Raw genomic sequence first — 16,081 nt, 5'->3', positions numbered from 1 at the left:
CTTGCCAAGGGATTTTATCTGACTCTCAGACATGCCCAGGCACAGGGGGCAGCCCAGACCATGGCGCATGCAGCCAGTCTCGCTGCCCCGGGTGCACAGTGCGACAGGGGTGGCATGGCAGGTGGCTTCTAATTCCTGGCAGTCCTGATGTTGGTTCTTTCTGGCTGCTGCTGCCAGTGTTTCCACCACCACTGGACAGGCCTTGCTCCCTGGGCATGCCAGCCTATTCACCACGTACCTACTGTTGGGGGCACAGATGGAGTGAGCAGGCAGAGTCTCAATAGAGACTAGCTGGGACCCCCATAGGCAGGGCATGCTCGGATGGGCAGATGGGTAGGGCTGCGATTAGGTGGGAAGTAGTGTCCAGGAGTGGGATGGGCAGGCAGGGGCTATCTAAGGAGCAGATCATGGTTCTGCCCTGGACCCCAGCCCTGCGCTGGCACTGCTCCATGATCCAAGCTTTGGCCCCCACCTGCCCATCCTGCTCCTGGATGTCATACCTTGCCATCTTATCCTATCCCATCTGCCCTGTTGAGCGCTCCCTGCCTACAGGGGTACCAGCTGGTCTCCTTGGAGACTCTGCCCACCTGCTCCATCCTGTGCCTCCAGCAGTGGGTGCAGAGTGGACTGGATAGTATCAGTCATCCTCCAACAATCAGCCAGGTCAGCACCCCCTCTGCTGGCCCACAGGAGCTCACCCCAATTCCTAACGTGGCCCTCCAGCCAAAATAATTGCCCTCCCCTATTTTAGGAAGTGTGCCTTTTAAGTTTATTCAGAGGCCTTTAATATCATACCTGAAAACTATTAATGAATAGTTTGAACTCCTGCAGTTTAAGCATAAGAGGTCTATTCTCCTAAGCATACAGGGGATTAAGGATTAGCACCCAAGCACTCATTCACTTAAAATAAATATAGTTCTTATAATTTATACTTAATTAATTTAATTTTATAATATTAAAGACTTTCACAACAACAGTATCAATTTAGTAAGATCTAGTACTTTTTCATTATAAGAAAGGAAAATAGTTTTGTGTTTTCTCATCATTTTAGTAATAATTCAGAATTCATTGGTATTACTTAGATTTTTCCCTTGGATACATATTTTCCATGGAAAATCTCAGTGGAATGTTTTGGTGAGGAAAAGAAGAAGTTTAATTAAATGGGATGATGTTTTCTTAGTAACCTCTGAAAAATTCAGATTTGTAAAGGACTGACAGTTTTCTATATACAGCCCAAGAAATATAATTTCCTATAGTGTTTTATAGGGAATATTGAAAAATATATGTACTTCCCATGAAAACCCAACACTAAATCATTAAACTTTTGTAATACTAGGATAGGGGGAGCAACAGCGGAAGGACCTATTTTAAGCTTGTTACACCTCAAGTAGTAGAGTGAAATGTTTCCTTGAGTGCTGCAGTGCAGTGAAGCACATTGTCTTATATTGAAAACCTAGTTGTTTCTACATAAAATTACTCTACATTTTATAAATATATGCTGCTGATGTGCTGGAAGGTGGGCAACCAAATCCACATGCAGGTGTCAGAAAATACTTTTTTTTATGCAAATCCATTATTTTCTTAGAGGTATTATAAAATGTTAATCTTCCTGTTCCTTATGCTATATTATGGCATAGTTTACTATATGTGCTGTTTAGTATTATGACAAATTAACAAATCGGGGGAAATATCAATCAAACACACGCCATGATACTTCCTTAAAGTATCTTTTAAAGAAGATTAATAGTAATTAATCAATTTTAATTTAATCTTAATTAATACGAATGAATCTGTGAAAGGATCCAAATCCACAGAAACACCAAAGCCCTCACAAAAGCTGGGTCACCCTCAGCAAAGAAGACTGCACAGTAATCTTCACTCCTCTCCTGGCATTTTTTTTCCTGCCAGGAGAGACAGACCATCCCTCCATACTCAAAAGAATGCTTTTATTAGCCACTTCTTCAGAATGATGGCACATTGCCATATCTTATTATGGGAAGGAGGCCTTGGTACATGACACAAAAGTTCATTGATAAATAAATTCTGCACCCATCTCAAAATAAACAACTATAAATAATCCATTAACTAGCAATCAGACTAATCTCAGGGCATTTTCTTTTTTACATTACTAGTAGTTGTAATTATTAGTAATACAGTGGGTAAGATGTAGTTTAAACTTCCAGATGTCTGTGGAGAAAATTGCTCACCCAGCACTGCTCTTGGAGGCAAGGCAGAACCTGGTATTACAAATTAGAGATACTATATTTGCCAATTTATGTAGTTTCCAATACGGTAGAATCCCATGCACTGCTATAGGTTTGAGACCAACTGGCTAAGCAGCAGCTCTGCAGAAAGGACCCGGGGTTTACAGTGGACAATAAACTGAATATGAGTCAGCAGTGCGCCATTGTTGTCAAGAAGACTAACAGCGTACTGGGCTGCATTGGTAGAAACATTGTCAGTAGATCAAGGGAAGTAATTATTCCCCTTTATTCAGCACTGGTGAGGCCACATCTGGAGTACTGTGTCCAGTTTTGAGCCCCACACTACAGAAAGGATGGGGACAAGTTTGAGAAAACCCATTGAACAGCAACAAAAATGGTTATGGGGTTGGGGCACATGACTTATGAGGAGAGGCTGAGGGAAATGGCCTTATTTAGTCTACAGAAGAGAGGACTGAGGGGGATTTGATAGTAGCCTTCAAGTACCTGAAGGGTGGGCACAAAGAGGATGCAGCTAGACTGTTCTCAGTAGTGGCAGATGACAGAACAAGGCGCAATGGTCTCAAGTGGCAGCAAGGGAAGTTTAGGCTGGATATTAGAAAAAACTCTCTCACTAGGAGGGTGGTGAAGTACTGGAATGGGTTACCCAGAGAGGTGAAAGAATCTCCATCCTTGAAGGTTTTAAGGCCCAGCTTGACAAAGCCCTGTCTGGAACGATGTTGTTCGGGCTGGTCCTGCTTTGAGCAGGGGGTCGGACTAGATGACTTCCTGAGGTCCCTTCCAAACATAATTTTCTATGATTGTATGATTCAGTGTTTTTCAGGTAAACTAGAAAATGGATCTGACTCCTTTATATTTTGAGACTGACTTTTCCTCCATAATTGGCCTGTTGCATTTACCTGGCAGACAAGGAACACATGCAAATAAATTAAATTTTTTGCTTGCTTTAAATGTAACCATACACTTTTGGCAAGCAATCCATATGAATCTGGAATACATTATCCTATAATAACTAACAGATTTTTTTAAAAAATGCAGGTTGATTATTATTTCTTCTCTATTATAGTAAAGACACAGTGGAGAGTTTACTATCTGGTGAATCCTCCATCCCTTGTGAAAAATGCATGTAAGACAGATGTGTATTAACCTCATTGTATTATTTATTAGTTTATCTTAGCAGATAAGCCAAATAAAACTACTTGGCAGGAAAATTACTGTATTATCATTGTATCTATTTAGTTACACGAAAACCGCACATAACTGATTACTTTCAACATTTGTATATTTCTATATTTCTTCTGTGAAAATGTTTATTTGTTTTATAGAATATACGAAGGACAGATTACAATAGAGAGAACACGTAGTTTGAGAAATATCGAATACCTGATACATTTGGGTAGCAAATATGCTGCAAATAGAGTTATAACAAGACTGTTCTTTAGAAAACATAACTAAATTAATTTACTAAGTTATCGCACCTACTAAAATACATTAGGTGTTGAAGACGCTGTAACAAATACAGTTGATTTAAATTAACATATATGTTTTTACTTTGCAAATATAGTACATTTACCCCTAAAATGCAAGGCAGACGGATGGGGACTTCAGGGAGAACCATCACAAAGAGCACAAGTGTGAGTGGAGAGATGTATAAACTGGAACACAATGATGGGAGTCAATCAGACACTGCTGTTGGTACAGTTGGAGCAGGTGGGAAGAAAAGACGATCCAGCCTTAGTGCCAAAGTGGTTGCCATAGTATCTCGAAGAAGCAGAAGCACATCCCAGCTTAGCCAAACAGGTGAGTGAAATACGTTCAGCTTGAACACAGGTTTCCTTAAACGTAGCAGGTTATATTACTCAGGGCACCTGGGTGAATCACATATGTGTGTGTTTGGATGTAGTCCATTCAGAAAAAGCTCTGTCAGTGTCTGAAAGTGTTTTTGAGACTTTTAAATTTGTCTAAACACCAGATGTTACAACGTTTCCATAAATTAGTGTTTCTCAATATATAGACTGCAAATCTCTCTTGCCCTGTCAAATAAACTAATTTGTTTATCTATCAAAATGCTTTGTTCACAAATATGCAAAAGAATACAGAAAAACGTGTGGGAATCAACAATTTAAAGTTTAGACATAAACAATGTTGTGTGTGTACAAAATCTTTTCTTAGCAAAACAATTCAATACAAACATGCTTGTAATCTACAGAAAATGAATGTTAGTTATGTAAGCTTCATAGTTTACCATTTAATACCTGTAGTACCCAAATTTTAAATATTATATTTTATGAGATTACCTCGTATTTGACAATACAGACAAAACCTGGTATTTTCTCTTTAAAAACAGCTCTGCCAAGAAGGGGTCAGGGAATTTAGCTGAATTAGAGGGCACCATGATGTTTCTTTATGTGATTTAAGGGTTCTAATCCTTTATTACTACTTCAGAAATCTTAAAAGCCTCATATCGGTATGGCCTGAAGGGGAAAAAGCTCACAAAGAACAAAAGAATAGGAAGAATTGCCTACAGTCCCCAATCCTATTCTTACTGAAGTCCAGTGAGAAATTTTGCTAGTGACCTCATTGGATGCAGGTTTAGGCCCTGAAGGTTGTTACTAAAAGAGAAAGAAAAAAGCTTCACAATAGTATAGAACTCAGGCACAGTGCAGTGTTTCAGTCACATATTCAAGACTGTCCTGCAGTGAGGGTAAGTAACAACATTTGTTTGCATTTATTGAGTCTATTTTCACCATCTTTGTTTTTCATTTTTCCTGAGTGGAGAGTAGAGGTCTTACCTTCAAAGCAAGTTATTTTATTCTGATATTTCAGGCAGTTTCAATAAAATAGTATATTATATTATATTAATATTCTTCTACTTCTAATCTCTTATAGTTTTAAACTGAATAACATACTAAATCATGTTAAGTCAAATAGTAGATTTAGCAGAATCATTTGAAGGCTTCAGTTAAAAGTTATGTTGTTCTATTGAGAACTGTAGTATGATCTTTAACACACAACCTTAATAATACAGATCAAAAAAGATTGTTGCATAAAATACATTATGTTAATTCAGACCAACCCAAATTAAGTACCTCAATTTAAATAAGGAAAAAGAGTTTTAGCAGTATTGGAAAGGTATAAGTAGATTTTTTCCCCTTATTTATTAAGACATATAGTTTAGATTAATTGTCTAATTTTACGTTGTGATAATTTGGTCACATATTACTTTCCTTGTGAACTCCAAACCCTTGTTGATGTGAGAATGGCCATACTGGATCAGTTCTGTATTCTGTCTAGTTCAGTTCATGTAGGCATGTCTGGATACTTCAAAGAAGGGTGTATGAACCTCTATAATACATCGTGTATTTTGCTGTCTAGGAAAAATCTTTCCTTAATTTTTAATAGGTATGAAGGCTGATTAAAAATGTATAAGATTTTTTATAGTTTAGAATATCCTTATCCTTAACTATCATAACTCTTGATTATTCTATTTTGCATGTAAAGGCATGGGTATTCTTTGACTCTTAGTTCAAATCAAGTTCAGATTTCAAATCAGTGAGAGTTTTGAGTGCACAGAGACATCATTAGACTTTTGTTTTCTAATTTAATAGATCTGAGTTCTAAAGTAAACATGAAGAGATTCACAATATATTATAATTATTATGTCGTAATTATTTAGAGTATTCAGAAATTTCTTCAGCAGTAAAAAGCATTGGAAAGATTTTACATGTAAAATTATACTTGTTTAGTATTTTAGAACCTAAACAGTGCTCAAAGGGAATTTTAGTTTGGATTGTATGGAATTCTACTGTATTGTGAAATTTAAAAAAAAAAATCAAGTTTATGACCTGTTATTACTAAATCTTTTTAAAAACACAAATAAAAATAAAAATAAATCAGCCTTAATTTCAGAAGATGAATTAAATTTTGGACTGATAGAGAGGACTGCCTAAGCTCCTTTTGTAAAAATTCAGTAGGGAAATTCTAAGTTTTGCGCATTGCTGGAGACATTTGGACCAGCTACTGAAGGGCGATGTCTGAATTCATTTACTTCACTAATGTGGAAATCCCAAAAGTCTGCATTGGAATATATGGACATTTGTACACACCACGGGGGTTTACTTCAGTTTAATTCTCTCTAAATTGAAGCGGTGGGTCTTTAAAAACATAGCTTCAATTTAGGACAAAGTAAACCCCTATGGCGTGTACACAAGGGTCGGGCCTGACCCTTACCTGCCTCTCTGGTGGTGGGGAGGGGAGAGTGAGCTGCCGGGGGGCCAAGCAGTCCCTGAGCTGTGAGGGGGAGAGGGGCTGGGGCTTCCCTCCACAGCAGTGGTGATGCCCCCCAGGCGGCACCCACCTGTAAGCACCCGATCCAAGTGGTCTCTGAGGGTATTGCAGCTGTGGAGGAAAGCACCAGGCCCCCACATAGCTCAGGCAGGCAGGCTCCGAAGAGGAAAAAAAAAGAGAAGGAAGATCAGCCATGCTGGTTTTTTTTTTTTCCTTCAGTGGAGCCTGCCTGCACAGGCTGCTGCTGGGCTGCTTGCACGGGCTGCCTGCATAGCCCCTGAGTTGCACGGGACCCAGTGCTTCTCTCCACAGAAAACTAAATCACCTTGGAGATGTTTCATTTTACTGTGTCCCAAAGTCATTTAACGCACATTACGCTGCTGGCATGTGCAAACAGCCCGCCATTAAAGCGCATTACACTGCCAATACGTGCAAACATCTGCACCATTAAAGTAGTGCAAAAAGCCACTTTAAAGGCCAATTTTGTGGCATGTACAAATGGCCAATTAGTCCAGCCCAGAGGTATAACATTGTGCTACAAATGAAGCATATGCCAGAAATCCATTAATCTAGTTTTCTTAGATTTATTAAGCACGTAGGTATAAGACTTCTCACGTCCATTTAATAGAATACAGATTAAGAGTATTCAAACTCTGTGACATAACTGAGAATCACTGCCATGTTTTCCCTCTAGGAAGAGGCATTTAAGGCTGCTCATTAAGGATGGGGGAGCAGGGATTTCACCCAGAAAACACTGGGCAGCTTGAGGGTCTGCATGGCACCACAGTAAACCTCCAGAGGAACTGCCATTCCTGTGGTGCTCCCTTCTCATCTATAACAGTCCTTCAGTCCTGGGCTAAATTACAACATGTACTGCTGTAAGGCACAAACATGTGTATATACTTGAAGAATGTATGGATCTTTATCTAGTTTATTATTAGCTATAAGTTTATTTAACTTATTCTCTTCATTTTGAGTGACTTTTTACATAATTGGAGTATTTTACCTTAGGTTGAAAAATCATTTCTGGCCTTCAGAAAATAGGGTAGTTGGGACCAAAGAAAGAAATACTCCCTAATTTATTTTCTAATGTGTTGTATTTTTATAATGTAAGATCGCATCCAAATGAACTGTTGGCACATAGCATGCAATATAAAGTGTGTGTATGTGTGTGTGTTTGTGTGTGAGTGCACATATATATAAGCATGTGTTTGTATACATACACACATACTTACTGTTTATATATAATAAGCTTCTGTTTGATTTTATTATATACATAAATATTTATTAATAAACTTCCATGGCTTCTGCACCAGATGACTTTAATAGAAAATTACTCATAACTTGCATACAATTCTGTTCCCACCCTAATAACAAAACACTGATATCTAAATGAAAATAATAGGCTTAAACTATAACTAAAATCCAAAGTCTCATTTTTTTTGTGAAACAACGGATCCAGATTTATGCTTTTCAGTTGAGTCTTGGTTTTGACTAATTCGATTAACTCACATCATTATTCTTTGGTATTTAAGGGTCAGCAAGTGCAATGTTTAATTTTAGTATTTTGACTCTTGGTAGTTGTGTCACTGGTTTAATCTTAGATAAATGTGAACCCAGTGAATATGAGAATGTTACTTTTGTGCTGTATATTTTTTACGTGTTCATTTATCAAGTTGGTAATTATTAACAAGCAGTTAATTTTTCCATAGATGAAACAGCAGGTGAGGCATATAGTTCTTGTCTGATGCAGTATCTGTTCCTGATCTACTCCTATTTTGAGATTTAAAGGCTCAGTAGTTGTTAAGAGTAGCCACTATTTTAGGAAAGTGTCCTGTTTTGAGAAGTTCTACCCTATTTTCTCGCATATAACTGACACCTTATTCCCCAAACCAGGGGAAAATTGGGATACACATTATGTGCAAGGAAAAGGCATCTCATAGGTCCAGACATTTAGCAGAGAGGGTGGGGAGGCAGAACAATGGTAGCATTAATTGCTGCAGCTGCGGGAGCCACAGCAATTAAATCCGCCACTGCTCTTCCACCACCCTCAACCACCAAATGTCTGGACCCATGAGGAGCCCCCTCGCCAACAGTGCACAAATCAGTTGGACCCGGTATGCAAAGTCCAGGATTATATTTTGGCTGTGGGGCTGTGTGTTAGGTCAGACCTGGCATGTGGTCCAGAGCCATTGTGCATGTTTGGATCCACTGCATGGCCCTAGCATTGCTGTATTTGGATTGGAGCTAGCCCTGCCTTTTGGTCCCCAGAACCACCATAGTCAGATGGCCCCCAGTCCCCAAGTTCCCAGCCCTAGCACGTAGCCCCCAGCACTGGCGCACAGCCCCTAAGCCCCGAACCCCAGCACTCAACCTCCAACCCCAGTGCGTCGCCCAAGTCCTGAATACCTTAGACCAGAGATATTTTTTACTTCTTGGGGCCTTCAAAAAATAGGGTGTGTGTTGTATTCAGGGCATGGTATATGCAAGAAAATACCCTATTTTGAACTTTGACATCCAAGAGGAGCAGAGAAGCACCCAGCAAACTGCAGCCACACTGGGAACAGCTCTGCTGGAAGCTGCATCCACTGGTCAGGGCCTGGGCCAGTGGGTGCAGGTGGGAGCGTGGCACAGGCTGCCCTGGTAGAGAACTCAGCCCCCGTGTAGAGTGCTGTGGGGGCAGCTGCAGGCCAGATCTGGCCCGTGTGCTGTATTTTGCACACCCTTGTCTTAATGGAAGATGGAAGTGGAACTGGGTAGTGCAGATAAAAACTAATCTTGCCCTGGAGTGACATAACTTTGAGTCACATAAGAAGTGCTGTAAACCACTTTAAGGTGTTGATGTGCAGACAATCCATGAGTTAAGAGCTCCAGGAGCTGCCCAAAATTACCATGTAATAAGACCCTGTGTTACCCAGCTTGTGTTCCATTAATGTATGGTCACTCTCCACAGATGAGTTATTCAAGTTGCAGTCCTCCAGCATCCCAGGTTGCAGTGTACCCTCTACCACCCTTCTTTTCTATGTGGACAAGCTTCCTATCCCCTGAACTCTGCTGCCCAGGGGGGCAGTTTTGACACCAAGCCAATCCTCTCCCATCACCAGGGGTGAAACCTTGTGCAAACAGCCTGCAGAGCACATTCCAGCTAGCCAGGTCATGGGGCAGGGGTGGTCCAGTAGAGGGGTCTGGGGGGTGGGAACACGGTAGGGGACCAGATTGGTTCTTTTACTGCTTTGTATTTTATCCTTCAGTGGCTGACTTCCTTCATTTCACCACCCTTCTCCTACCTCCATTTCCTTCCACCTTCCATTTCATTACCCCCCACTATCCCATTAACTCTCCGCCTCCCAGCTTCATGTTTCCGGCCCTCCCTTCCCTTCTCCCTAACCCAGCTCCCTCATCCCCCCTACCTAGAAAAGGGATAGAAGGCTTTCCTAGCTCATTAGCTGTAACTCCTAGTCAGGCCCTTGCTCGCCAGCCCTCTAGAGTGGCAAGTCACAGCTGTGCAAGTGGAGGACAGTCAAAGAAGTGACTGCTCCAAATTCAAGATAACACTAACACGGATCAACATTGAAGCAGCTCAAAGTGCAACATGTACCAAGGCTCTTAATTACTCCTTGCAATATGGATTCTGTGTCCAAGAAAAACTGGGACAAAGCTGATTCTAAGAGTGGGTTTTTTTACAGTAATATAGTATGCTAATATTGAAAGAACCTTGAAGGTTGTTTGCATTTGATAGTGCACAGTAGGTAAATAAATAATAATGGCCCCCTGCCTCCCATCTCGGAGGAAAGGTTTTGTGGACGGGAGTTGCACTGGCAAGGGAAATTGCCTATACCTAGGATCCTGAGGAGACCTGGGAGAAGAGTGGTCATGGCCATCTCTCCAGTCCTTCTGATTTTTCAGAGTGCATATATTCCAGAGTGTCTCAGAGAGATAAAGCATTTATTCCACTCCAGTTGGCTTGTCAGTGGGGATTTGTGCAAACCTACTGAATTTCCCTCTTTTTTCCATTTATGCATCTGGCAGCTATCTTCTGCGCCAGCTTCCTTTGTTAAGGTATTGTTAAGCTGTGTTTCCATGATACCTTAGGTATGACTAGATTATCTGTTTGGGGATCATGAAAGATTTTGTTTCACTGGAATTGTCGAGGTGTCTAGATGTTTTGGGTGGGGGGAGGGGCGGTACAGAGGGGTAAAGGGAAGGAGGGGAAAAGTATTTGCATGGACCAAGCTCTGACTAAAGACGCCCATCCATGGTTTATAGGTTATAAAATACAAGGTCATGTAACCCTTATTTGACTCAATTAAATGCCTGGGATTGAGGAACATATGAGTTGGGGAGCAGATAACATCATCCTCATACTTGTAATTAAAGTCAGTACACTTCTGGTCTTGGTTTAAAATCTGTCCTTCTGTCTTTTTCATTGGCATGCATGTCCTGATCAGTGAGTTGTTTTGAAGGACCATGTACTTATGTACAAATTATATGGATGTGTATATATGAAATACTTAATATGATTCCTATTATAGTTAATATGGCTTTTTTTAACTTTAGTGAGAATTGGAACAGGTCCATAAAGAATAATTGGTGAGGTGATAGAGACTAAAGGACTTTTGATAATGGCAATATTATTCTTAAGCAGAGAATTTAGTAAGACCTTCATATTGGGCACGTCTACATGTCGCCCTATGGCGATGTAGCAATGTGCTACGTTGCCATACAGCGTATACGGTGATGTAACAATCGTGTGTCTACATGATTGCCAGCTATGTTGCCATAGCAGTACGCTGCTGGGTGTAGCATGCCTCAATGGCGATGTAGAGATGAAATCTATCCACGTGCCATGCACATAGCACAGTAACCGCCTGTTGTTAGTACTCCTTTTGGAAATACTGAAGCACGGCGCCATAGCAACATCACCGTACGGCAACATGTAGACATTCCCATTGCATACAAACCTGTATCTCTCATTTTATTCTATTTCAGTTATATTTTAGACTGACTTAATCTTTTAGGTTGAATTTCATGCCCTGCAAAGGCATGCACTATTTTTTTCTGTTTTCAGCCAGGAGTATGTTATGGAGGTTGTATAATTCAGCATTCTTTGTAAAGCTCTGTCATCCAGGATTAGCAAAATGTGTTCATGAGCATAATCATCATCACATTCAGCTATGAGACTAGAAAGGTAACAGCTGAGTATCCTTGAGACTGCTCAGGGTTGTGCAGACTGGATTGGGGCAAAGGAACTAGATTAGGAAACTGTACTTTGTGATTCAGGAAGTCCCTTCTAGTATTAGCTACATATGTTCAAATCCCTAAATGCTCTGACAAGAGACCATCTAAAAACATCTTCATTCATGCTTTCTTGACAAAAATGAACACACTGACACAGAAAGCCAGCAGAATGAGCACTGAGAGTCTGGAGATAGACAGGATATGTCTTTAAAAATGCAACAGGCAAGAATGAGGTATGCATCAAATCAAATCTAAGATTGTGCCATCAGTTTCTCAAGGAAAAAAACTCTCGGATATGAGCAAAAAATATTGAATATCAGGTAGCTATTCTTACAATCCATTTTCTCTCATATAATGCACAAGTTTCAATTTTCCTTTCTATGCAACATAAATAAGATCTTCTGTAGAATTCAGAATGTTTTCCCTTGTAGCTACACAGATGCTGACATGAAACGTCTGTTGCATGTGGTTGATTTGCAAGCATGGCTGCTTTTTGAGAACTGTGGATACTCATGTCACTATCTTGCCCTCCACTGAATAACTATAGTTTGAATAAAATTAGAAACAGTATCTCTGTCATGTACAGCAGAACCTCAAGTCATTTGTCATCCAGGTATTTTTTAACCACATAATAGGCTACAGGTTGCTGAATAAAGGATAAGTTAGGAAGCTGCATGCTGCAGTTTTTACTTCAGAGGGCACCACTTCTCAACTCAACTGGAGCATTAGAGTGGTTCCACAGTGTTGAGTGGAAAAACAGTTCCCTTGGAAATAAAAGAAAAAGCACCTTAGAGGTCCCATGCAGATACTTGTGTAGATGTGTATTAGCCTTCACTAGTTTGCAAACCCTTATCTTTGCAAGTACTATACAGCCTAGCCCGATGAACTACCCAGGTTCTTCTGTCCATACCTAGGTATATACACATTCATTAATGCACTTTGGCTAATATGCATTAAATTTAGTACTTCCATTGTGAGTACTAGAAAAAGGCTAATTAGCCTATTTTAATGCACACTAGTGAAAGCACATGGTTTTTTGTTATGTTTTAATGAGTATTAAAAGAGGCTAATGCACATTAAAGTGTACATGTACACTTGCCCAAAATAATTATGCTTTGGTACAGAAGTTCACAGCATACCCAGTCATTAATGGTCTGTGAGCTGGCATCATTCTTCAGTGGTAAATATAAGAATGCTTGAGATAGTTAAAGGGTAAATGATCAATATTGAACCTAGAGCCACAAGAGATACTGGAAAAATAAGATTCCAATGTTTCATTTCCAGGATCTAAGTTTTACCATGTTAGCAGGAATATAAATTACACCCTCAAAGAACTTTCTGTATAGAGCAAGACCTAGAAATAATTTTCTGTCCATGTCTTCAGCCATGCTATGGTATATTAAAAAATTCTTACAGGACTGAATATTAATAGGGGAAAGCTAGGCATTTAATATCTTGTAAATAAAATGTGCTTTACTTGACATTTTAATCTGGTGATAACTATAACTTTCTCTTTGATAGTTTAATCTTGATGATAACTATAAATTTATCATCAGCCAGTCCTATCCAAGTGCCAGACAAATAATAAGCTTCAAAATAACGTTATCCTGAAAGTGTCTGTTGTTCAAGAGCATTATATACCCTCAAATCATGGGGATCTTTATTAAACAGTAGACTTCTTAATTTTCATACTTCCTAAGTATCGGTTGTTATTGAGACTTCACTGTAATAAACCTAGGAAGTGTAAGTTTACTTTAGGTTGTACTGGGAGTTTTATTATAAAAGCAAATTCTATACTTGATAGTATTTTGATAATTGACATTATATTTGGTAAAATAACTGATGCTCTAGACAAAGAAACTGCAGTAGATCAAATTTATCTGTTTTTTATTACAGTACTTTGTATAGTGCCACAAGAGAAGCTATTAATTAAACTGAAGGGATTAATAAAAAAAAATGGTATGGTCAGGAAGGGACCAGCCAAACAGAGAGGCAACAGTAGATTGTGTTAGAAGCGTAAATATAGGAAAGTCAGTTGTTGAAGTCCTCAAGGATGAGTCTTTAAAATAATCTGATTTAATATTTTCATTAATAACCTTGGCACAAAAATTGAGTATGCACTGATAAAATCTGCTGATGATGCCAAATTGGTAGATGTCATTGATGTCAGTGAGGACTGGAACATTTCATCAAGAATAATTGCATGACCTTGAGGAGCAGAGTTACAAAAATGGGATGAAATGTAATAGCATAAGGTACAAAATCATGCACTCAGGGAACTAATTACAAGAACTTCTGCTACAAGGTGGAGACTTAACAGTTATAAATGAAAGAGGAGAAAGACGTAATTGATCACAAGATGACTATGAACCACTAATAGGATGAAGATACAAAAAAGGCAAATTTGTTCCTAGAATGAATCTGGTAAGTATTTCTATTGGCAAGTGAGGTATGATAAATTCATGCAGAGAAGGGCTACTGGGATGACCAAGGAAATAGAACTCCTTACTAGATAAGACTTGTTTACTCAAGCAAAACAAAACCTAAGAATGGGAAATGATTCCTCTCCTATAAACATTAAGGGACAATAAAGCTTTTTAAGCAAAAGGACAATTCTGGTACAAAAATTAAAAAATATAAAATAGCTATGAATAAATTTAGCTTTGAAATCAGAAGAATGTTTCTAATTATCAAAGGTTCAAGGCACTAAAACAGCTTTCTAGAACAGCAAAGTGACCCAAAATCATCTTTGAGTCAGTTGTAGTCATCAAAGATGTCGTGGCAAAAGGTGGAACATTAGTCTGTTTCCTTGAAAAATTTAAGTTTAAATCATTGCATTTGCCTATAGCCTACCTGTATCTCCTCTGTAGTATCTGCTGGTTATGGTAGCCTGCTTTTAGTTTTCTACCTTTTTGTTCCTAATACTCTTACTGAAATCCCTATTGCTATACTGAGGTGTTAGTTTGGTGATGACTCAAAAAATGTGCCACCTCCTTACCTATGAACAACAAATCCTATGGCATCCCATTTGTCTTTTAAAGTTTCTCTCCAAGTATTGAAGAGGCCAAGGTACTATCCTGATGAGAATATAAAACCTACAGTTTTCCTCTGTTCTCCAGCTATTCATTCTTTTGCTGTAATTGGATTTCTTTTAGTTGTTTGAATTTTGACTGACTTTGTTTCTTAACTCTTCCCTTGGCCCTGTCCCATATTGGTGTATTAAAGGGGTAGTTTATTTGAACTTTCAGATGCCTCAAGCATATTTGAAAAGTTTGATAAGACATGGTATCATTATCTCTTTTAAAAATAGTTCTTCTTCTCTTTCACTGTCATCTTTCATTTGGCCAGAGCTGTTATTTTAATGAAGTCATTGTTTTGATAGTAATGTAGCTTCAAGGAGTCTTTCAGGAATCAGAGGGTCTATCTGCACTATACCTTCAGTCCTTCTGAGTCCTTTCTGGAAAAGGACTCAGCCCATCTTATCTTGCAGATGACACTAAGCTGGGGGGTTGGGATTCAGAGAAACCTGGTCGAGTTAGGATTCAGACAGACCTAGACAAATTGGAAGACTGGATTAAAAGAAATCTCATGAGGTTCAGTAAGGACAAGTGCAAAGTCCTGCACTTAGGAGAGAAGAATCTAATGCACAAGTGCAGGCTGGGGGCTGACTGGCTGGGCATCAGTTGTGCAGAAAAGGGCCTGGGGGTTACAGTAGACAATAAGCTGAATGTGGGCCAGCAGTGTGCCATTGTTGCCAAGAAGGCTAACTGCATACTGGGCTGCATTAGTTAGGAGCATTGCCAGCAGATGTAGGGATTATTCCCTTCTCTTCAGCACTGGTGAGGTCATATCTGGAGTAAGTACTGTGTCTGGTCTTGCCCCGCCTCCCCCTGGCCCCCCACACACTACAAAAAGGATGTGGACAAATTGGAGAGAGTCCACAGTGTAGGGCAATGAAAATGGTTTGAAGACTGGGTTTATTTATTCTAGAGAAGAGAAGACTGAGGCAGGACTTAATAGCGTTCCCTGAAGGGTGATTACAAAGAGGGTGGAGCTAGTCTCTTCTCAGTGGTGGCAGATTACAGAGCAAGGACAGTTTCCAGTTACAGCAAGGGAAGTTTAGGTTAGATATTAGGAACAACTTTCTCAGTAGGAGGGCAGTAAAACCCTGGAACAGGTTACCCAAAGAGATTGTGGAGTCCCCATTGTTGGAGCTTTTTAAGACTCAGCTAGACAAACTCTTGGCTGGGATGGTCCTGATTTGATCTGGAGGTTGGAGTAGATGATCTCCTGAGGTCCCTCCCAACTCTAATTTTCTGAAATTCTATGATTCT

At 39.6% G+C, this 16,081-nt stretch overlaps 1 protein-coding gene across 10 annotated transcripts in view; it reads left to right on the top strand.

The window, feature by feature from the left end:
- RIMS1 (regulating synaptic membrane exocytosis 1) overlaps positions 1-16,081 on the top strand; it is a 717,876-nt gene that overhangs the window by 629,783 nt on the left and 72,012 nt on the right. For 8 of the 10 annotated variants that reach the window (XM_019520475.1, XM_019520477.1, XM_019520476.1 and 5 more), the window contains one exon: positions 3,787-4,022. The exons of 1 other annotated variant lie outside the window; for it this stretch is intronic. In XM_019520475.1, the coding sequence (XP_019376020.1) occupies positions 3,787-4,022 (236 nt within the window). Of the gene's footprint in view, positions 1-3,786; positions 4,023-14,098; positions 14,172-16,081 lie in introns of those variants that run through there. One more of the 10 variants, XM_019520486.1, reaches the window with a different exon arrangement.

The sequence above is a fragment of the Gavialis gangeticus genome, unplaced genomic scaffold (assembly GCF_001723915.1).
Source record: "Gavialis gangeticus isolate Ggan-Ray unplaced genomic scaffold, GavGan_comp1, whole genome shotgun sequence".
Lineage (NCBI taxonomy): Eukaryota > Metazoa > Chordata > Crocodylia > Gavialidae > Gavialis > Gavialis gangeticus.
The sequence above is the reverse complement of the archived record's forward strand: the minus strand, read 5'-3'. Positions and strand labels throughout refer to the sequence as shown.